General features: G+C 45.9%; 1 protein-coding gene across 5 annotated transcripts in view; it reads left to right on the forward strand.

Moving 5' to 3' along the window:
- The window catches only part of LOC138511226 (CMRF35-like molecule 1), a 103,481-nt gene that overhangs the window by 57,527 nt on the left and 21,477 nt on the right, over positions 1 to 24,477 (forward strand). For 3 of the 5 annotated variants that reach the window (XR_011280590.1, XM_069626765.1, XM_069626764.1), the window contains one exon: positions 19,355 to 19,453. Coding sequence is in view for 4 of the 5 variants with exons in the window: in XM_069626765.1 (XP_069482866.1) it covers positions 19,355 to 19,453 (99 nt within the window). In the remaining variant the exon portion in view is untranslated. Of the gene's footprint in view, positions 1 to 19,354; positions 19,530 to 24,477 lie in introns of all 5 variants that reach the window. The other 2 variants (XM_069626766.1, XM_069626767.1) reach the window with 1 other exon arrangement.

The following is a 24,477-nucleotide window of genomic DNA, read 5'->3' on the forward strand; positions in this document are numbered from 1 at the left end:
GAAGGATAGAGGAACAGGAAGGACTAGGTCACATGGCCAGAGACTAGGGGACTACAGGATTGATGGGATTTGAAGTTTGTTTAAAAAAAAAAAACATTTTAAATTGAAAGTTTACAAAGTTATATTTGTTGAAACTGCTGGAGAGTAGAGAATAAAGAAGATGAAAGCTTAATGCTCGCCTCCTTGTCTTTAATAGAATCAAGAGCTCCCGGCGCTATTAGCAGGGGGAATCTTCATTGTGTGGTCAGGTTTCCATTGATGTAACCTGACAATCGAAAGGGGCCCAACGTAGCAGCAGTACTTAGATGGGTGTGTCTGTTGTCTCAGTGCTACAGTTCTAGCAATGGGTCATTGCCTCCAGACACTGGAACTCACTCCCTCATTCCATCAGATGTGAACCCTCTCACGTAGCCTTCCGCAAGGCCATCAAAACCAGACTGTTTGTTTAAACTGCTTTCTATATGGCCATAGCACAAATGTCACCTTGCTGCCTCAAATACGTGTTTTAACAATGAGATCTGTATACAAGACATGCTTTTCTGCGGGCTAATGCAACCTAATCGCCCACTTATGTTCTGCAACTAAGACATATTCTTGTAACAGCGCCTCGATGCCCCTGGGCTGTGTGAGCGCTTGATAAATGCAAATAAATAAATAAATAAGGCCCAGCATTACTATAAACTTGCAGTGAGAGGTTTAGCAGCCATTTAAACCAACATCTTTGAAGAAAATCCAAAGCTATCAAGGCAATATTTTGATGAATGCTGAATGTTAAGTTACCATTCAGCAGATGGCCTGGTTCTTACCCTTCATCAGGTGGCCTGGTCGGTATTACCCAAATTGTTTGTTTACAATTGTTCGAATGAACAATTGACCGAATTTAAAGGGTCACAATTGACCTTTTCACAATAAGGGTTTTGGGGGGTTTGGCGTTGGATGGGGGTTGTGGGGGGTTTCCCCCCACATATATGTTACAATTGACCTTCACAATTCGGTCAATTGTGAAAAGGTCAATTGTAATTCGAACAGTTGTAAAACGAACAATTCGTATACAACCGGCCTGGTCTGTTGTTCCACTGCAGCACTTTGCGAGTACAATCTGAATCGGTCCAATGCTACACTTCTGTACTTTGCGGTTGTGGGTTTCTTTTAAACACCAAACACCTTGTCCTCAGACAATATTATGAATGTATTTTGCTAATGTGGTTACAATGTTTCACTGGCAAAGCTAGTCCATTGTACTCTTAGGTCTCTGCGGCAGGTGTAGCCATTTCCAGATGCTTCAATGAGATGTGTCAATGATTCGGTGGGCCACAGGGATGTCCCCTTTGGAGCACGGACAATTCTGTCAGCTCCACACAAGATGGTTGACACCAGTGTTGGCTGTTGACATTTTCAAAAAACAGTCTTCTAATTTTCACTGAATGGGATCAGAGCAGGTGTCAGAGCCAGCTGTCTCACAGCTGAGGTTCTGGAGAGCTTGAAACTAGACTGGTCCTGTCAGGTGAGCACAAGATGCACCAGGTTGGGGCCTCTGGTCGCTGGTAGCAGCTGGGTCCAGGAACTGACTGGCTGAGCTTTTTGTAAATGATAACACGTGAAGAATGTAATGCAGCACTAAATCGGAAAACACATTATTTTATCTGTGTATATTTATATATATTTACATTTATATACAGGGAAGACCACTGCTCTTATGATCACAAAAGAACGTACAATAGATAAGATATCAGATTTGGCAGGAAGCAGTGCGCTTCTTAAAATGGGGTGTGTTTGAGTGACATTCTTTCATGTTCATGGGTGGACATATAAAGATTAAGAACAATCAACATTAAACATTTCTAAGTGCAGGTAGGCTGTACGGCCAGCTGTGCTCGGGAAGTGACCATGATGGGTGATGTGCTAAAATGGAGGCAGAGTAAGTGAGATACAGTGGCAGGTTTGAAGCAAGGAACAAAACTATAGCTCAAAGGCAGATGCGAGGTTATGTTAAGAGGCTAACTCAGAGTCAAGGTAGGAAGGTAGGCTTTCAGTTTGGTTTTGAACAAATCATTGTGGACTGTTTCTTGGATATCCGGGAGAAGAGAATTCCATGCAAGTGGAGCAAATTGAGTGAAAGACCGAAACAAGAGGAAGCACAGAGGAGGCGAGGTGCCCCAAGGGTAGTCGAGGAGGCACAGCGGAGATTACGAGAAGGCTTATAGAGGAGGATCGAGGATGATAGATGTGGTGGATAGATTTGTGAAGCAGGAGAAGACAGTTAAATCTGGCCCTGTTTTGCATCATCAGCCATCCGCCTGGTGATGGTACAAGGAAGTAGGTGTGAAGTGAGGGAATTCAAAGAGAGTCCTGGTAGCAAAGTTAATTATTTGGTTGAGGACAAAAAGCTTACTTGAAACAACAAAGCGGTGCTGGCACAGTTGTACAATTTAGAGAAGACAAGAGTAGTTAAGAGATTCTTGGCAATGTTGAAAGGCAGGAGGTGCCTGATTTTCCTAATAGTTAGGAGGTTGAGATGATGGCGAGTTTTGTAGCTTAAGAGGAGTAGGGACAGTGGGGAACTGGATAGGCAGGGGAAGAGACGAGAGTGAGTATTTGGCAGAGAAGAGGAGTACCTCTGTTTTGGTAGAGTTTAACATCAGAGAGTGCTAAGCCAGCTGATCTCTTGATGAAAAACTGTAAAAAGATGGCCGCCATATGACGGCCAGATGAGCGGAGCTCTGGGACTCGAGCGCAATGTGCCGGTCCCACAGGTAAGTGGTGGCTGTGTGTTGGCAACAGCGAGAGGCTCCCTGTTGCCTCACTGCCATGAAAAAAAGAGACAGGGAAGAATGGAAGAAGGTTTACATTTCCTAGTAATAGTAGAGGCAATTGGTGAGGAGAGGTCAGAGGGTGGAAGGAGATGTTGGTGGAAACATTGAAGTGATCAGATCTGCTGATCTCTTCCTACTTACTGTTACTCCTTCCCTTTGTGCCCGTTCTCGTTTCCGTTCCTTTCAGCTCCTTGCCCTCTACTCTGGAACACCCTTCCTCTCTCTATCCGCTCCATTTCCTCTTACACCTCCTTCCGTTCTTCCTTGAAAGCTCATCTTCTGCATTCCCCTTCCTCTTAAACTTGATTCCCTCTTACTCTTCCCCAGTTCAGTTTCTCTTTACATTCTTCTGAAAACTGTTCTATAAATTGCTTTTGATGGTTTGTCTCATGTTGTACAATAATGCTTCCATTTTATTCTAATGTATTCTTGTTGTTTCATGTAAAGCGCTTTGGTGTAAAGCGCTATACAAACCTAATAAATAAGCCTAATAAATAAATGGGTTGGTAGGTTGGTGGACAGTGTGGTAACTAAGAAAAGACTGAAGTTCATATTTCTGAGAAGTGGTTAGAGAGGAAAAGTTAGAGAGGGAAGGTTGAAATCACCTAAGAGAATGAGGTAATGTTCAGTGGAAAGAGAATCAAGGACTGGCCTTAATTCATCAAAGAATGGTCCAGTGGCGCACGGAGTGCAATGAATGGAGATGATGTGAACCAGGTGAGGCAGAGCAATAGAAGAGATGGTGAATTCAAAAGAGGTAGGATCGGACGTGGCAGTAGAGATTTGTGAGATATTGAGCTGGAAGAGAGTAGGTATCGGATACCTCCACATCTGGCAGTCACACGAGCAGCGTGAATTAAGGTTAGTTTGGACTTGTGTAGGGCTGCTGACTTTGCAGTGCCAGATGGAAAAATCCAGATTTCAGTGATAACATGAAGATCCAGGGGAGGAGAGTTGGTGTCAAAGTAGTCAGTGATAAAGGACGTTTTGTTGCATACAAACTGAGCATTTTAGAGTACATTGTTCAGTTGTGATAGGGAAGAATAGAACAGTTGAGTCTCAGAGGAAGAGAGGCGAGGTGGATAGGTGCAAGGGGAGGTATGGTTTCTCATCGGCTTTGTTTGTTGGAAGTAGGTGAAAGAGAGATGGAGTTAAGGGAGTTTTGAGAAGTGAGTTTTATGATAGGGATAGGCAAGGACAAAGGTGTAGCGCGATTTGAGAAAGCGTAGGGAGAGGTGAGTCAGAGGAGCAGCAGGAGCAAATGCATTATAGTTCAGTACTGCAAAATGGAGAAAATGGAAATTAGCAAGCTATGGTTACTTACAGGTGCAGCCGGAAGGAAGGCAAAAGCAAAGGTTTATAGGCGAAGAGGCTGGTCAATGGCTAGCCTTTGCCCTTTACCTTTCCACACTTTATTGGAACGCCCCAGGTTATACGCTCCTAGAGAGTTCTGATGTGACATCAGACACTTCTATCACCTGATTGCCTAGTTAATTCACTGATTGACTCAGCAGTCTGATGGTTGTCCCTTGTGTTGCTGGGATGAGGTAGTTTCTTCCTGATTGGTGTTCACAAAGAAGTCTCTTATGACCCCTAGTTGGAGATTGGCCCGACTGAAGATGGCCACTGGAAGTGAATATTAATGTGTGAAGAGCTGCCAACAGTTTCTCTTTCCGATATCAGGGCCTTCAGTGGTTAAGCCTCTTTTAAACAAAAAGTCTGTTGCTGCCTTTGACCTGATGAATTAAAAATAATAAACAAAAGTTCCTTTCTGCTAGCAGGTTTGGGTGATGACTTTCACCCTTGGTTCCCCGTCGTCTGGGCACAGATCCTTAGAAAGTTCCTTTGTGATACCAGGACCTCCAATAGCTATGGCATCTTGCTTTCAAGAGCCTGACTGATTCAAAATATCAAAACAAAGATTCATTAAAAGTTATTTTCTAGTTGCACTTAGTGTGATAATTCCTCACCATGGGGTCCCACTCCTTCGGGCTCGGACCTCTCTCGCATATTGCTTTCACTCCTTCGGGTTTGCTCTGCTTGCTTTCAAGTGTTGCTGGGTGTTGAGTTCACCATGGCTCTCACATGTTTTCTCCTTTCACAATCGGAAATATTGGGGTGATGGATGCTCACCTCTTGGATCTCCCTTGTTCGGGCTCAGATCTCTTTGGCATTCACAAATCTTCAGGTGATGGCTGTTCACCTCCTGGATCTCCCTCGTTCGGGTTAGGACCCCTTTGGTATTCACAAAGCTTAATGTCTCTTTAAACAGTTCATTGTGGACATCCCTCTGCCGGGTTCACTCTTGTCAACACACTGTATTTCAGGACTTTAGGCTTCGCTCCCTTTTATCGGCATCCCTCTTTCGGGTTCACTCCTGCCAACTTTGTCAATTGCACTTTCAACTTTTAGGATGCGGGATTCACTTCCCTTACCTTCACATTCATCTGTGGGTCAAAGACTTTCAACTGTACAGAGGATTTTACAAGACCCCCGTATGACCACTTTGACCCTCATCTCACCTTTCCCAAGGCCTTTTAGTTCTGGTAGTTTCAACAATCGGTTAATCACCAAGCTTTTCTCGAGTGAGCACCTACGTGGTGCCAGACTCTTCTGCTGCTGGTTTTCCCCTCCTTAGTATCAATAGTTCTTTGTTATTTCACAGTTCAATTAGCCATTTGCTACTTTGATTCAACACAGTTCGGTTTCTTATCGACTCTCCCCTCAATTCACTGGATGTGATTAACCACTTTTCTTCTCACTGGAGTCAAGGTTGGTACCCCAGAGACCAGCGTCTCTCCCTGGCTTGCTTATCTGCAGAGAAGGGCATTGTGTACTGTTGAAACCTGCTGCAACACACGCTGGCTTGTGTTCACAGTCTTACAATTCCTTCTGCTGAGGTTTCACGGGCCTTGGTTGGAAAGGGCAAGGACACTTCTCTCCTTGTCACCTTCTCTGTTTGCGCTGTCTTTCTCCTCCTCTTGAACTGCCACGCTGAGTTAGCCCTCTCGTTGTGCGGTCTGCCTTGCTCGTATTGTGCTTTCATGCTCCACCTTTTATCCCTGTGGGGAAGGGAAAGTGCTGTAAGGTGTGTTTGATTCTGGCCAAATGCCTGACTTGGCCTGGCCATTGTGTTGGGACAAGTCAGGTAGATGGCACTGGTGTTTGTCCGTCTTTCGCAGTGTGCGAAAGTGTTCGTGTCGGGAAAGGGGGGGGCAGAGTATTTGACCATCCTACTTAGTAGGCTGGGGAAAAGGTGTTATGGGAAGGGGGATACTGCATCCCACCTATCAGTGTCCCACCTCTACTCCCCAAGGGCCAACCATCCGGGTCATCCTCCCTCACTGGTCCACCCCCAGGAACTGAATCCAATAGAGATGGCTGTGTCCTGGCCACCTGTATGTCCCGGGGACTAGTAAGTAAGACACCCTCAGGTTTCTCACACTATGCAGACAGCACCGAAATCGTCTTAAACCTCCCCCGATCTTGCATCAGGGTCTCTCAGAAATCAAACAATGGATGATTGCTAACCACATCCTTCTCAACCCAGGAAAAAGCAAGATCATGCTCTGTGAGAAGACTGCCCTCTTCTCCCACCCCACCCGAGACCGCTCTCTCTAGGCCCACCCCACATGACCTACAACACAGTAAAAACCCTTGGATGCATTATGGGCTCGGGCCTGACTCTATCACATAACATCAAAGACAAAAGAGATGCATTCTCTGCCGCATCTTTCCCTACCTGAACTTCCCAGACAGAGTCTCTGTGATCATAGCTATCGTCCTCTCACGGTTATACTATGCTAATGCCCTATACCGGGGGGCCCCGCATCACAACTAAGAAAACTCCAATGGGTACAACACACTGCAGAAAGGTTTCTCCTTGCCCTAGGCCCTAGAGAACACATCATGCTGACCCTCCATGTCCTTCACTGGCTGCCAATCGATCGACGATCCACCTTCAAGGCAATGAGCATCACCCACCGAGCTGTCCACAACACAGGACAAGAATATCAGCAACATAAACTTACACGCTACATGCCCACCAGAAACCTGAGATCAGGTACTCCTCCTTGTCATTCTAGTGGCAAAATCAACCAGAATAGGAGGCTTGTCTTTCTCAGTTCAGGCACCCACCATCTGTAACTCATTCCCATTTACCATCCACTGCATAGAGGATCACCTCGCCTTCAAGAAGGCTTTTCAAACCTGGCTTTTCTGTTAAGCATCCTGAGAGTCCATCTGCTGGGTAAACTATTAATATCCCCTGGTTGGAATGCAGGGACACTTGATGAGTCAACAAGGTGGAACCTAGCCCCCCACAGAAAGCCTTTCAGTCAGGCCTCATGATAAGATATGCAAGACCTTGTTCTAACTAGTGTCAGCCTTGATTTGCTGGAACGTCGAGCTCTCCATCACAATGTAACATAGTGGTATCCCTCCCGAGGCATGGGCTGTTTGACTTCACACACCCAAACACACATCACCACTTCCAAAAGAATACAGCGGAGTTCCACGAAAAAGATTGGGTCCAGTTGTGCACATAATCAGTCTTCATGACTCTCCTACTCCCCTGACATACTGTCACGGCACCCATCCTCTCATCTGATTTCTATCGGCTGTTTTAGGCACCTAGCCACTCCCTATCTACCTTCTTGCTGGCTAAAAATGCACACACTCATTTTAGAATCCTTCCTCACATTTCACATCTTGGACCACGGTCCTCCGAAGAGCGTTCAACCCCACAGCATTTTTGAGGCCATACCAAGGGGCTATACAAATGCCATATAGCATAACATATAGTGCTTTAGCCAACGCGCTGTACATAGAACATACGTACATACAATTTCCACCCAACGAAGTTGGTACGATAAGGTACCAGCATTGCTATCCCCCACTGTGACACTGTACCTGGCACCTCCTACCTACTGTCAGACCACTGCACTGATCACTAGGAAATCACAGTACACTCCTCATGTTCAGCTACACGTCAGATAGTTCAATAGGTAAGTGGAGTGTTCATTGCTGACATGGTGTGTACTGATTTAGAATCTGTTTATTTAATATGGCTTAATGATATGCATCCCTCCACCCTTTGACAAATTCTGCATCTCTTTCTCTCTCTCCCACAACACCCTGCCTCTTTCATGCCTTCATCCACATTCCGTTCCCTACCATTCTATATTCCATCCAGCCTACCACACATCTCCCCCTCAACCATTTACACTAAAATCTTGCATATGTGCAGGGTGCCTAATTTGTCACATTTCTCTCCAGGTTGCCCTCACTGTACCCATGTTCTCCTTATTTCGAACTACAGGCTTTTCCATCAAACTCACATAATCATCTATGGGGGCTGTAGTTACTTGTGTATTTCTGACTTGACTGGATTTGTAATCTTAAAAATGCCTGTCACTAGAGCATATGCTCTCAATACGCTGTCTAAACCCGTCTTTGTCATATTATAACGGCCTAAATCCCTCAGTTCAGGGGCAAGTAATGAATCCTTACAAGGTGTACATGTCTCTATGAAGTCTGGTGCCCCTTTTGACCCACCAGATCCCTGTGGGAGTAAAAGCCGACTGTTTGAAGTCTTAGCACTAAGTGCCCGAAGGAGATTGCGACTTCAGGACAAGAAGCTTCAATCTCCTGATCATGTTGATGATGAGGCCGACTTGGGTCCAACTCGGGGTTCCGTCACTACTCAGATGGAGCCGGTGAAGGAGGCAACAACCATTCAGGCCGATCATTTATGGGCTTTTGTGGAAGCGTCAACAGGAAATGGAGCTGGCAGTCCTGATAGCTTACTGCCCTCTTTCTTTCTGACAATGCAGTCTCCCACGAAAAAGATGGAGGGCGTGATATCTGAAGCCTTGGGATAATCTTTGTTGGTCAAGAAGGGTTGGATGATGAATTATTTAATGTAGGGTGATGGCAGCGTATTAACAAGTTTATTATATGTAATCTCAATGCATGCACAAATGTGGCAAAATTTGGTTCCGGGGTTGAGCCATTGGATACAAGGGTTCCTATGGTACATACTTTGAGTATGGGTAAGTCCTGTCAAACAGATCAGTAGAGGAGTAGGTGGATGCCTCTTATTTAGTCCCTGGTCCATCACCACCATCAGAGGAGCAGACGAAGAGCTACAATTGGGAACCCATGCACGAGTTTATGCGACATGTTCACACCTTGTCGATTATATGAAAGTATCTGTGTGAAAAGACTGAAATAAAAAGCCAGAGTCCCAAAAACCTATGCAGACAAATGGGGATGGGCTTTTGGGCTTTGGTCTTTTTGCCCTCTGTCTTTTTGGGTGTTTCCGTATGAAAGATGATATGCATTCAGACAGCCATTCAGAAGATACCCTCACGTTGAGACAGTGGAAGGAAGTTCCCAAGAAAGATGCCCACTGTCAAAGTGCCAGAATGTGGCTATGGGAATTATGGATGGACGCTAAGTAAAAGTCTGACGACAACAGGATGATGTCATAAAGAAGATATATGAACCTATGTTGAAACGATATGAAAATACTTAAGAATGATGATATAACTAAAGCACAAAGAGACACATGTACCTAAAGATGAAGTAATCGTGCAAATAAGAAGATGGAGTAACTTGCTGAGCAATAACTGTAAATAAGCTGTAACGCAACGTAGAAAAAACATATAGAAGCTTACTAACACGAGGTATATGCACAAGGTTTAGAACGGCCACTGGAAGAAAATGGACGATGACCTGTATTAAAGAATAAACCCAGCAACATCAAAATACGAGCACAGGATTGAAAATAGAAGAATTAATAAAGAAGCTGTTTTCATGTGAAGAATAAGGGAGTACGTTGGCCTGAAGTCAAGTAGGCTATTTTGAGAAATGGGTGCAAGGCACAAAGAGGGTCAGATATATTTCTGCTAAGATTAGGAGAGTCAAGGATATTTGCAGATGCCAAGTGTTGGACAAATACTAAGGCAAAAGCCTATGTGAGGTGGGGTGAGAAAGTCTCTCAAGGCTAGAAGGGGAAATGACACCCTGTTTATAAACCCTATATATGTTTTAATAAAATCAAATAGCAGTAATTAAGAGGCTGAAATTGACAAAATTGGGGTCTCCCAACACGTGATGAAGAACTCAAAACAAAGGCTATTCATTAGAACTTGGGTTAAGATAGTAGTGTGCTCACACTCCCTCAAATGTCCCAGAACAGTGAGCAGACTTCAAGGTCAACTACAAACGATAGACCTTAGCCAAGGATCAGGGTGGTGAAATGTAATGCACTCATTTGGAAAACAAAGTATAAGTTGACGCAGCTTGAACACCTAGGTTTCGGTCTCTCCACGTGCTGCTAAGGAGCTGAAAGTCCAAGGTTGGATAGGGTTGCCAACCAATCAAAAGGCCTGCCACACACTTTCATACACAATGTTGCAGTTATTAGCCCGCTGCAGTATTCTCTGCCATAATCAGTATGTGAAGTACGTAGAAGTAGCTGAGGGCGTGTCCAACAGACAAGTGGCAGCCAATGAGATACTAACCTGTATATAGTACTGCAAGTCGATATGTTCCCCCAATCCAATCCCTCACAGCGATATGTTTTACAAAATGCCACGTAGAATGACATCATAAATGATGTACATGAAAGAATATAAACTCTGTACAAACAAAATTATGTGTGAACATTGAGCATCTACCTTGATAGCTGTCCTATCGCCCTGCTTTCTTTCATTGGGATTAACGCAGTATTTTCCATCTTCCTCTGGTCTGTCTGGTTATTTGGTCTGTGATATTTACTGATAATTCCATCTAGCACATATAAGATGTTCCAAGGTGCTCGAGTACAGATCAGATCCATGACCAGCTTAACCAGCGCTGCCAAACGAATTCAGGTGAAACCTCTGCTATGGGAATGCTTAGTAGGGAAATTGTGGTAAGTGGGGTCCAGCAGAAGGAACAAGTCAGGCTTGTCCGCGGAACATTGCTAGAATCCTCCTATGGTGTTACTTCATCCTCTGGAAAGACTGTTGGATCTGGAACTATGACTAATATTATACCTAACTCTTTGGGCCTCATTACGACCCTGGCGGAAATCGCGGTGCTAAATGCACCGCGGAGCACGGCGGAAAGCTGCCGATAGCGCCATGGGGGTTGGCGGATTTTCCGCCCCATGCCGACCTTGGCGGGGCGGAAAATCCCCATTCCCCATTTTACCCTTCCCCATTCCCATTTTTGCCCCATAGGGCATAATGGGAGTGGGGAAGGCGTTAATTGCGCCACCGTAAAATACGGTGGCGTAATTAACAACAAGGTCCCGTAGCGCCATGGATTTCTCCGCCCGGAAAAACCAGGCGGAAAACGCTCCATGGCGCTACGGGAACTCGTAGTAGGGCGGACGGGTCCGCCGCGAATAACGCTGGCGTAAACCCACTCCGCCAGGGTTGTAATGAGGCCCTTTATCTTTAAAGGACACTTGTATAAGAAAGTCCCACATGCCAAACATTGCTGATCCAACACTAAGGGGGTTTATTATGGACCCTAGGGACATTATACTCACCAACATTGAGAGGCCTAAGGAACCGGAGTCAAGGGAGGTGCTAAAAAATAAAGGTTTGGCCTGGTTACATCGAAGAGTGGGCCAAGGTTGCATTATAACGCTGTATCTGTATGCAATACCAAGAAGAAAAAATGAAATGGCAAAAATGACGACTTCGGGACTGGAAACAAGACCAAATTACCATAATGCTGCTCAAGGGGAGTGGGGCTGGCGCTGGTTATAGGTTATAGGATGTGGTCAAAGTAATTTACCATTGTTTTTGAGCTGATGTAAATGGTGGTGTCTGTGTGGGGAAGAATGCAAGAGATTCTAATTCAGCATTTGCTGAAGACATTTCCTGGTGAGGACTGTAAGGGATTTTGACTGCCAGTTTATCCTTCCCCTGTTCTGGCCTGGGTCCCAGTTATAACATTTTGGAATTATCTGCTGCCATAGAAAAAGGCTCTAAGGCAGCTAATAAACAGGGTGAGTTACAACTATTTAAATAATTTCTTTATTTTCTAGCTTTCCAACCCATTTTTCACTGAGGTAGAACTGCAAATGGAAACTTGTGATCGCTTGCAGTGCCAGTTTCTACATCCAGACAAGATCAAACCCCAACTAGAAAGCTCGGCAGGGCCCCAAATGCACCTTTGGCCTCACCACTGATGATTGGAGACTCGAGGCGGGAGGAGGGAGCGTGCCAGTGGTGGAGTTGGTGTGGTGTTCTAGAGGACGGGGGGCACATTTTTCTAAGGGCTGGTGATTGATTCTGCGGTTGGAGTGTGGGAGGGTGTAAATCTGTGCTCTGAGTGTTCCTGCCTGAGCTAACGCCATTGATTACAGGGTTGGGTAATGGAGGGAGAAGGTGTGTGCGAGCATATGGACCAGGCAATACTTTCCAAAAAGCAATGGTCAGGTGGATCCTTTGCTAGTTCATGCCTTTCTTTGAATTCTGGCTGCTCTTCTCTGCTTCTAACTGTCTAGAACCTGTTCAGAGCAGTTCACCTGGGCAGACTCTGCTGCTCCGCTGCATCACCAGTGGTGTGCTTCACCCTCATCACCTCTTACTTCCTTGTTAAAGGCTCATCAACATGAGTTCACTGGCTGAGGGTGTGTGGGGAGTTGAACTGGAGACCAAATCCCAGCTTAGCCTTCACTCAGCTTAGCCCTCACTCAGTTTAGCCCTCACTCAATTTAGAACTCACTCAGCTTGCGAAACCAATCTTTTACTCCACATCCTCCTTTCTCTCACTCAGGCTGGGGAGGGCCTATTCATTAGTTTACTCCACGAAGGAGTAAGTGAGAGAAAGGATTAGGGGTGGAGCTTATTGTGATCTATGCGGCGGAGCCGTTTTGATTTCAATACCGCAGGAAACTATTTGAACCCAGCCATGGAGACCTTTGATCTCTATCCAAGCCCAGCCCCAGGATGTTCTGCACAAGTGCAGTAGGATTGGCTCAATAGAGTGTTCCCCACTGCACACACATTGTGCATTCACCATGCCCATGTGTTAGGCACACTACTGATGTCACTCATGTAAATGGCAGGGGTGGCCTGCTGGTGAGGCCCCCCACTTCCATCTAAGAAGACTAGCTGTGGCTGCTCTGTATTTGGATACACATTCTGAGCTTGTAGAAGTGAGGAACTGACCACTCCAATGTTTTCCTCAGTCTGAGGCAACCTGCAAAAGGTACCTAATATGATTATTGAAACACAAAGAGGTGCTAGCCCAGGGGTACCATCAGCCTCCAGTGTGCACCTGGACAAGGGACTAAACGGTCATTGTATAGGGCCCTTCCCTCCTTGTAAAGTCTGTGTTCCCCCGGGGATTTCCACTTTAGCTTTGGAAAAGGTCTGCATGCATAGAGCCTTGAGAGTGGAGCACTTTGTGGTACCAGTCGAATTCCTCCAGAATGCATTTATGACTGGAGCAGTGCTGTTTTATAAATTATAGTAACAGCACTAATAAAGACTGTTTTTGCATTGTCTTGTAGGTGTTTGAAAAAAAACAGTGTTACCCTGGAACAATATCCCACTATTTGAACCTTGAACATTATGAAGACTGACCAATTACCAGAGTGTTCTGTTGAAAAGCTACCGCATTTGTACATCAGTGTACCCCTGAAGAAGTTCCTTTAATTGCATGACTATACAAGTAGGAAGGAAACATGTCCAACCATTCGTTGGCCCATATTGCTACATAAAAGCGGCATGCACTTCAAGACAATGAAGATTTCCAATTGATTCTATTAAAGACACGGAGGCGAGCATTATGCTTTTCTTCCTTATTACTGCCAAACACAGCAATTCAAATATAACCATTTTTCTTTTAATAAACTTTTCATCTTTTTTTAATTTTTTTAATGAACTTTTTTTCAGAAACATTGCATGTAAACAGTCCCAAACTGGTAACACACTACAACTCCCATGAGGCTCTCCGCTATCGGTAGTCCCTGCCTCAGTCTCACCCTCCAATAAAAGCACTCCAACATGTATAAACTCCTCTTGCTCACAGGTGCCTTCCTCTTCTTTTTTGATGATTTAAACTTTCCTGTGTCCTGACGTAGTTCCTAGGCTGTTGAATATCTCGCTGCCTGTCTTTTCCTCCTCTGATATGCAGCCCTGTCATGCTTTCATATTAAACTTTAGAGTTTTTCTGCTCCTCTCCTTAAATAAAAGAAAGATAACATATTGGGGAGGGGAATTTGTTGTTCTCATCATATCTACGTCTGAAAGAAATGTGTTAGATCTTCACATCCTTCATTACATCATTAATTAAACATAATTCCTCAGGGAGGGATAATGCTCGCCTCCGTGTCTTTAATTAAATCAAGACTTCCTGCACTGTGCGCTTTGGCAATCTTCATTCTATGACAAGACCGGAGGCGAGCATTATGCTTGTTCAAAACTCTGCATTACCGCCATGACAATATTTTCGACAGGCTTAAAATAGAAGGTTCTGAAGACTGAGTAACTAGACCAATCTGCTGCCTTCAGAATGTCCTGCATTGGAACTCCGGCTGCAAAGGCTCATGAAGCCATAGATAATATTGTCGAGTGTGCTCCGAAAACGTTAACGTCCCACATTACTGAGTACCTTGGCTCTGGAGGTTTCAACATCTTAACCCCCTTGATCAACCGCACTACTGCTGGATGCTCCCCCACTGGTTGCCCATCCACTAAGTCGTGCCCTGCTGAAGTGGGATCTATTTACGCCAACTGTCCGGAAAGCTTTCCTGCTTGCCGATAGCAACGCTAGAAAGTTTAGTATGTATTCTACAGGAGCTGAAACGGGAGAAACGCTCCTCCCCCTGCAACATAATTCCCAGGCTTGCCAAGCAGAACTATAGCTCCTGATCGTGGATGGCGCCCACAATACTTTAATGAGCTCTGTGGCTTCTTCTGAAAGGCCTGACAAGCACCATCTGCGCCTGAACCTTTGCAGGCTATTAGGCTGTTGTCCTGAATCAGGGGATGAGGCATGCCTCTCTGATCCACTAAGAGGTCCGGTCTGTGAGAAATCCTCTGAGGGAAATCTGTGGAAAGTTCCATCAGAACTGGAAACCAAGCTTGCGATCTCCATTCTTGTGTCACAAGAAAAATCTCCTTCTTGTCCCTGCGGACCTTTGCTAGTGCCCTAACCAGCATCGCGAAGGGGGGAAAGGCATAATAAATGTGACACTTCCAGCATTGCAGGAAGGCACCCGTCCCAGTCCCAGTTGCTTCCGGATCCAGTCTCCAGCTGAAGGACTTGGGAAGTTGGGAGTTTAGGCTTGACGCAAAGAGATCTGTATCGAACGGCCCCAACTTCAGCTGTAACTTCTCGAAGACCGATGCGTGCAGCATCCAGTCGCTCGAGTCTGTCAGGTATCAGGAATTCCAGTCCGCGATTGCGTTCTTCGTCCCCAGAAGATATTCCGTCTTGACAGTTATCTCTTTCTGCAGACAATAGTGCCAGAAATCTTTGGCTAACTCTGCTAACATTCTGGACTTTGTCCCTGCTAGTTTGTTGATATATCGTACTGCCGATATATTGTCCATTCTCAGGAGGATTGAGCATCTCACCTTCTCCCTGGAAAATGCATGAATTGCGAAGGAACCTGCCTGAAGCTCCAGGCAATTGATATGTAATGCTAGTTCCTCTTGAGACCACTTTCCCCCTGTCTCCACTAGCCCACATCTCGCTCCCCAGCCTGATCTGCTGGCATCTGATTCTATAATCATGTCTGGTATCTCCCCAAATATGGAGCGCCCGTTCCAGGCCTCCATGTTGCTGAGCCACCATTGAATCTCTGATCTGCTCTCCTGGTCTAGAGTAACTAGCTGGTGATATCTCCAACCTTTTGCTAGATACTTTATCTTGAGCCTCTGCAGGGCTCAATAGTGCAGGGGACCAGGGAAGATCGCTTGGATGGATGCTGCTAACAACCCAACTATCCTGGCTAGATTCCGAAGCGATATAACCGTCTTCCTCAGCGTCGATTTCAGATCTTTTTTTATCAATATGAATTTTGCCATAGGCAACTCTAGGGTGGCATTCCTTGTGTCTATCATAAAGCCTAGAAATTCTATTAGTTTGCATGGAAAGAGCTCTGATTTTTCGTAATTTATCAGAAAACCTAGACTTGATATCAGGGATATCGCCCATTGCACTTGTTGTTGCAGTCTCTGTTTGTCTTCGGCCATGAATAGTATATCGTCTAGATATATTATCATTCGAAGCCCCTCGTCTCTCAGTGCCGCCGCGAGGGGTCTCATCAGTTTGGTGAAGGCCCAGGGGGCTGAGGCGAGGCCGAATGGAAGCGTCCTGAACTGCCACGTCTGCTCTCTCCACGTAAACTGGAGGAAGTGCCGATATTGAGGTGCTATGGGAATAGTCAGATACGCATCTTTCAGATCTAGCCGCACTAGCCAATCCTCCTTTCGGATGGATTCCTTCCATCTTGAAGTGTTTGTAAACTAGCCAGCTGTTCAACTCCTTTAAGTTGATTACCGGCCGCACTTTCCCTTTTCTGTGCACTAAAAACATGTTGCTTAAGAAACCTAGCGAGTGAGGCTGTGCTCTTTCTATCGCCTGCTTCTCCGCCAGCACTTGAATCTCTGTGTCTAATAGTTGTCTCTCCTCCTCCGAGCATATAATGCGTGGTGGAGGCCTTTCCTGGATCAGTATTCTCATGAAATCTAGATGATATCCCTGCGCTGTCTGGAGAACCCAGGCGTCTGACGAAAGCTGTCGCCAAATGTGCGTAAAAAGCTGCGTCCTGCCCCCTACTGGTGGATATTTCGCAATGCGCTCTCTCACCTGTGTTGCCACCTTGGTGCCTGAAATAGCCTCTTCCTCTTCTTCCTCTGAAACCTCTACCTCCACTCGGGAAGAACGCGTCTTGCTGGCGTGTCTCCCAGTATTGGATTCTTGGTCCTTGCGGCCTTCTGGTTGTGTTGAAGAGGCCAGTCGAACGGCCCTGAATCGACCGGCCCGGCAAAAACCCGTCTAGGGAATACCTTCTTGATCAAGGCCTGGGCTTTCTCGAGAGCAGCGTAGGTTCCCACAAACCTACTCATCTCTTTAACAAATGTGTCGGCCAAGAGGAGTCCTTGAGTGCCCTCTCCTGCCTCATAAAATGCTAGATCGCCAAGGTTGGCGTCTATTTTAAGAAGCATCGATCTTCTTCTCTCTGCAGATATGGCTGAGTTGCCGTTGCCGAGCATGCACATGGGGTGGCGGGGTCCATTCAGTGGACCGTGGGTAACGAATCGTGTCTGGTTCGAACATATGCGAAATATCATCTTCTGAGGTACCTTCCACTATGCTGGCTTGAGTGGTACCTTGTACTTTGGGATGATGTGGTACCTTATCTATGCTTTGAGACTCGTCATCTTCTTCTCCAAACTCTTCTGATGATGAAGTAGCATTCCCTATATTTTCTTCCCCTGGGGTGGGGGGGGGGCTGGGCATAGCTGATCTGGCCATGAAAGCGTCCTTTAACCTGAGGAACGCATCAGCGGCCTCCGGGGGCTTCTCTCTAGTCCCCCTCTATCAGCCCAGGGGGCGGGGGGGTAGAAGAGTGCTTCCTCTTCCGGGCTACCTTAGACCCCCTATTAGTTTCATTCAGAGGCTTAGTGGAGGTACCCTCTTCATGATGTACATGATTCAATGTTCTGTATAGTTTAGTTTATTGTTTCAGGGGCGGCCACTTCAAAGGCCAAATCCTGAGTCTCTCTTTTTGTCTTTACTGGGATCCTCTTCAGGATCTTGTAAGCCAGCATTACTGCCCAAAATATTCTCGAGGGCTTGCAACCTCTCTTGGATGGGTTGAACTCCCTGAGCTACTGCTCTGGCAAGTGAGTCCCCTAGCACCTTTTTGAAACTGAGGGATAGATCCCTCTCTTCCTGCTGCAGCTCCTCTTCCTGCTCCTCATATTCCTCCTAGTATTCTTGGCTATCTGAGGCTATTTTGTAATTCTCCGGAGTGAAAATACTCAGGAATGGAAGGAAGTCGTGTATCCCTTCAGCTCTGAAAGCCGTTAGAGAGGGTTTGCATGTAGCACCTGTTATGTGCTGTCTCCGGATTGCTCCTTTTCTTTTTTATTCTTATTGTTTTTTTTTTATAGAGCCTCTGAATCGGAGCGCGAACCTTACGTGGGGATTTCCCCGTGTTCGTGAGCTGCGGTGCTGTCAACGGGCGAAGAAATAGAAATGGGCCCACAGTATGTGATTGCTCATGCGCGTGCTTGCGCAGAGCATGAAGCGAACGACGCCACAGCCGTGTTCGACTGTCGGCTTCGCCGCGTATGACTGAAGCCGGAGGGGAAACAAGCCCAAATGCTAGCTATAACGCTTGCGGGCCGTTTCCCCTCCGCGTATCAAGCTGAGGATATTTACTTTAGTGCACGCCGAGCTGCGTTGAAAATACAAGCTCAAATGACTGACGGTATGAATTACATGTGCGCTTTCCACAAGGAACGCTGAGGTTGAATGAAGCAGACAGTCGCTTACAATATTAACGCTATAAACTGCTTGAATGACTAGAAGTATTTATTATACTCTATTGAGAACGCTGAGTATGGTAATCAAAGTCTAACGTTTGCTGATTGAATAGTAAAGGTCACTTATCTCGATGTCCAGCAGCAAAAAAAGAGGAGGAAGGCACCTGTGAGCAAGAGGAGTTTATAAATGTCGGAGTGCTCTCATTGGAGGGCGAGACTGAGGCAGGGACTACAGATAGCGGAGCACCTCATGGGAGTTGTAGTGTGTTACCAATTTGGAACTGTTTACATGCAATGTTTCCGAAAAAAGTTAATTAAAAAAAAATGAAAAGTTTATTAAAAGAAAAATGGTTATATTTGAATTGCTGTGTTTGGCAGTAATAATGAAGAAAGGCATAATGCTCGCCTCCGGTCTTGTCATGTTCTTAAACCACTGAATTTAGCATTGAAGTATTTTTCAGTCACTGCATGAGTCACTGTAATGGGAAGCACAAGTCACTTAATGGAGTATTTAACATCATTTTGTAATTTTGTTTTAAAAAACATACAACATGAGAATAAAAATATATATATTAGTTTCACAATATTAGTATTGACTAACTATAGGTTCTTCAGAATAATGGAACCTATTTTTTTATTGTTCATTTATAATGCATTTAGTCCCAGTGAGTGGTTTTCTAAGTGCGGGATTGGGATTTGAACCTGTGTTGCTCTGTATTGTCTTGCTTCCAACAAACGTGTTGCCCCTAAGCTATCCTTACCCCTAAGCAAATGTACATGATTCAATGTTCTGTATTGTTTAGTTTATTGATTCAGGGGCGACCACTTCAAAGGCCAAATCCTGAGTCTCTCTTTTTGTCTTTATTGGGATGAGATATTGCATTTTCGATTCAAAGTGTCTTCTACAAAACTATGAAATCAGGTATTGCATTCACAAGGCCAGGCACATCCTTCCAAGTGTATCATAGCTACTGATGACATCTAATGCAACACTTTTGTCAAGTGCTAACACTCTGTGTTCTGTAGGTCCAACACAAGAACAATTTACTTCAAGTAAAGACTTATTGGAAAGGACGTTGGAAAACAAGAGAAAGCATCAAACGACTACTCAGGCCCCGGAATATGGTAATGAAAGCTCGATTAATATCAAAGAAGAGTGGGCTTTGAGAATAACTGTCCTGAGCATAAGTGCTTTTCTGATGTGAGTGGAAAATGCTGATTTTCAAATGCATTTAACAAGTAATACTTATAATGCTTTCTCAAAATAAAATGTTTTAAGTATTCATTTGTAAATTTACTTGAATTTCGGAACAACAGAATATTTTTTATTTTAAATGTATATTCAGTTAGGATCATGTAGCAGGGCAGAAGTAATGCCTATGCAAGAAAAGAATGAAAATAGACACAAGTCGTCATATTAAAAGAAAACAAGACTATTAACGTTTAATAAACAAAGGAAAATAAAAAAGAGAAAAGAGAAAAAAGGGTAAAATAATATAACCAATGGAGATGGTTGGTAGAAATGCCAACCATTTCAAATAATTAATTAACTGTGTGCATCTTCAGAATGACTCCAAATTATTTCCAATTTGTTCACATTTCCTCTTTGCTGTATTTCCCCAGTGATGCAGTCTGTTTACGGTTCCATAAAGTCATGTCATATAAAGTCAAGAATGTGCCCCCTGTTCTTAGATTCCCAACGCTTCTATTTTCTCTTTTGAGGCACAAAAGAGGTGATGGGTGGAAGGTTTAGAAGTCATCTTGAACTCTGGCATTGCTCTTCAGCCTGCCAAGCCATTACAGAAAGTGGAAAGGCCACATGCAAATATGACTTGGTACCACCCAGAAAAAGGGGCATTCCAGCACAAACTGCTAGGTCACATCCCTTCTGCACCAGACGACAAGTGATACCAGACATGTTTCAGCTGGATTAGTCGCCATCAGGGAGATGTTGATTGGGTCTCTGCGCCCACAGGGCTCGGGACCCACATCTAGGCATACCTCTCCCACTCGGGGTGACCATAACAAAGCAAAAGAGGGGATGGCTGGAAGGTTTATAGTTAGCTTGAACCTTTGCATAGATCGGGGCAACACTCCAGCCCCTCGTTCTTTGCCTGCCAAGTCATCACAGAAAGGGAAAAGACCTTATGCAAATCAGACTTGGTCCCAACCCCAAAGTGGCAGTCCCCTCACCCCGAACTGCTAGATCACACCCCTTCTGCATGAGACCACAAGCAACCCCAGATATGTTTCGGGCTCATTTGGTGTCATCAGTGAAGTGTAGCTTGGTTCTCTTGGCCCAGTCGGCACAGGCCCTATGTCTTTTTAAGGATTTTAAAGAGGCGTCACACTCCAGTCCAGGACTCTTTATACTGGCCGAGGATGCAGCACACAATTAAAATGCTTTTAAATCGTGAATTTGGATTCAGCTTTGAGAAGGCAGCCACCCCGTCTCACACCCCCCTTTACGTACACCCTGTGTCGCAATGGACCATCAACCAGGCCGGTGTGTGATAATGATATATTTATTTGTTTTAATTTTGAATACAATTCAAACACATTCAATATAGGGCAGCAATCACCAGTGTGGTGATAATTACACTGTAAAAGGATATAACACACTTAGTTTGACCTTTTAACATAAGATGCACAATGCACAATTCAATAAAAGCAACATTACTTTTCGGGTAGTATTTTCGGAGAGCACCACAATTAGTATTTCCCCCTGCAACACTCCCTCAAACCCCCGTTAATCGAATATTGTGTGGGTAGAAAAGAGTAGCAAGGAGTCAGGTATACTAGGCAACAAACAGAATGAAAATCCGACCTTCCACCTCTGAATGGGAGGCAAAATTGGATTGAAAATCCTTGAAATGGAGCAAAAACGCACTTGGAATTACTAAATATTTGTTTTACATGTGCGGGTGAATGAATAAGGCAAGAATGAGTGTGGCTGTATCAAAGAAGTAAGAAAACTAGCAAACTACAAGGCATTGAACTAACAACGGGCATACAGTTTAGAAAATCAGCTTTGGAAGGAACCCAGTGCAGCAAAATCACATGTGGCGAGGTTTCAATTGCTTAGTTTCACTGGTTTCAAATAGAAAAACGACTTGGAAAATGGGCTAAACACAAAATCGGAAATGCAGTTTTGATGCTAAAGAACATAGGCCCATCACAGGTATGACGTGAAAGTGAAAGAGTGACTCCGGATGGGTGATAGTATGGGATATTTACAGGGAAAGGAAAAAACGGCCTTTAAAAATGAAAGCAGTTGCACAGGGAAAATCGGTTTGAAAAGGAAAATGACTAGTTTTACTGAGACTATATTTTTGTGGCTAGAAAAGAGGAACGCCGGGGGGCGCTGTTGCGCTCGACGCAAGATGGCCGCCTGATTCATCGCTCTGTCCCGCGCGGCAACCTCTCGCTGAAAATCTCCTGTTTGCCCCGGCACAACGCGAAGCTGGTCCCCGGCGTGGGTCATTAACCGGACGGGGAATCTACTGTGCGAGTTTCGATCTCCGGACCTTCTCCATTGCGGAGTTTCGGACCTCTGCGTGCTGGGCGGGGCTGCCTGCCTGCTGGTCCCCATAATCGGCTCCGGGACCCTTTACTTGAGCCCCGCGGCGTGCGGCCTACTGTGTGGGGGAGGGGCGCCCCGCGCTCGGCGTGCGGCTCCCTCTCCGGACTCCTGAGCGTTCCGCTCCGCTGCCCCATCCAGGGCGGTGTGCTGTTTGCTATCCGACCTTCAACGACCTATACCGAGTCCCATCGACTACGCATAGGGTGGCCCCCCTACAACCGTAACGCGGTTTTCCAGCCGAATTCTTCCCGCCGGCCACCTTGATCTCGCACGGGCCGATACACCCGTTGCTCGGCGCGGCCTGGGCCTACCCCTGCATCGGCGACATGTCGACACGGACCGGCAAGAAGCAATCCTCCATCAACATGTTCGCTAAACCCCCGACCCCCCTTGGAGGGGAGACATCTACACAAGACGCCTCACTCACCCCGGAACCACCCGACTCCCAGAAAATGTTGGAGTTTATCCGCGAAGGGTTTACCACTATACACAGTAAGCTCGACGATATGAATGGCACGATATCCTCCATCAAGGCGCACATGGAGAGAACCGATGGTCGAGTGACCGAGATTGAGGAGCGGGTGAGCACTGCCGAGGACGGCCTGGGTTCTCTCCGCGCAGAGGTGTCTACACTATCCACCCGAGTTGCCGAAGTGGAGAAGAAAAATGAAGACCTAGAGTCTCGCTCGAGACGCAACAACCTCCGCATTGTCGGGGTTCCGGAGGATGGTCTGCAAGGACCTATGGAGGACTATGTGGAGAGTATGCTGCTTCAACTCCTCGATTCCCCGAAACTCTCCCCGCAGTTTGCGATTGAGAGGGCCCACCGCTCTCTCACGGCGAAACCAAAACCTGGAGCGCCTCCACGCCCGATAATTGCTAGGCTTTTAAACTTTCGAGATCGAAACACTCTCCTCAGAGCGGCGAGGGCCACGGGAGATCTCCTCCTAGGTGGTGCTAGGATCCATCTTTATCCGGACTTTTCGATAGCAGTACAACGGGAGCGCAGGACCTTCCTTGCAGTGAAGAAGAGATTACGCGACCTCCAGGTGAAATACTCTATGCTGTATCCCGCTAAGCTACGTGTTGAACACGCCAGTCGTGTTTATTTTTTTACGTTGCCTGAGGAAGCCTCTAGGTTCATAGACGAACGCTTTCCTGGTTGAAACAATCTGCTAGCGAACACTATCACTGGCACACTATTGTTTTAGAACATTCGATCAGCGGATACCTCTCTATCCTACGTCGGCACTGTTTCGGCCCATCAACACTTTGTCATTGTCCTATGGTGTCCCGACGAGAACACTTGACTGCACCTAATTAAGCCAGTTGCTTTCTTGTTGTGTTTCTTTTGCCTATGATGTCTTCTGCACATTGTTTTATGCTACGTAGTCGGCTTTCCCCGACAGATTGATTTACATTGTGTTTGCCATAACTGCCCCCGCCCTCGCGGGACCTCCTTTAGAGGGTTATGGATACTAATAACGGGCATGTACAGCTATCCGTTCACTGCCTCACGGTTCGGAGCATCACCGCCAGGCCACTTCACAGGCCCCCCAGGCGTTGATGCCACTGTTTTTGTTTTTCCTGTTAGGGTATAGGGTGGTCATCCCTCCGTTTGGGGGAGGAATGTGGGAGGGGGAGGGGGGAATGGGGTTTTATGTTAAAAAAAGCTTGGTGTTCACAGGGAAGGTTGAGTACGAATTACTATGCCCCCAGTGGCAATACAGATTTGCGCGCACTGGGAGACGACCATGGGGTGCATACTTTCATACACCCGTGTTTTTCGATGGCTACTGGTGGAGGGATTGGTGAGGATCCTTTGACGTTTATGAGTTGGAATGTAAGGGGGTTGGGAAACCACAAAAAGATGAGGTTGTTACAACTTCAGGCCGAACGACACCGGGCTAAAGTCCTGTTCCTTCAGGAAACGCATGCACGCACGGAGTTTTGTGACAAGTTCGCAAGATCATGGGGCCCACAGAGGTACTTCACTACATACTCCACCCAGAGCCGTGGGGTCATGACCCTCATTCATAGGAGCCTTAGAATTGTCCCCACTACTACCCTAATCGACCCCCAGGGCAGGTACGTTCTTCTCCATGGTGTTCTACAAAATAGAGAGATTGTATTGCTCAATATATATGGCCCTAACATTGACGATCCCGACTTTTATACTGATCTCATAAATCTCCTAGCAGGTTTCCCCCTGATCCCGATACTCTGGGGAGGTGACTTCAATACGATATTTGATGTGGATCTCGATAGATCCGGTTCCAGACCACGTCAACTCTCCAGAGCAGCATACACCGCACTCTCCTCACTTCCTCGTCTATCCTTGTTTGATGCCTGGAGGTTCCTATACCCAGACTCCCGCTCCTATTCTTTTTACTCCTCGGTTCACGATTCCTTCTCCCGGATTGATAGGTGGTTGTTATCTGGCGACCTACTTAAGACCGTGACTAATATGGCGATTCTCCCTAGGACCCTATCGGACCACTCCCCGGTGACTGTCACCCTGTGCTGGGGCCTCGATCGGGATCGGGCCAGGTACTGGAGGATGAAA

The sequence above is a fragment of the Ambystoma mexicanum genome, chromosome 6p, assembly GCF_040938575.1.
Source record: "Ambystoma mexicanum isolate Mex_15411 chromosome 6p, UKY_AmexF1_1, whole genome shotgun sequence".
Taxonomy (NCBI): domain Eukaryota; kingdom Metazoa; phylum Chordata; class Amphibia; order Caudata; family Ambystomatidae; genus Ambystoma; species Ambystoma mexicanum.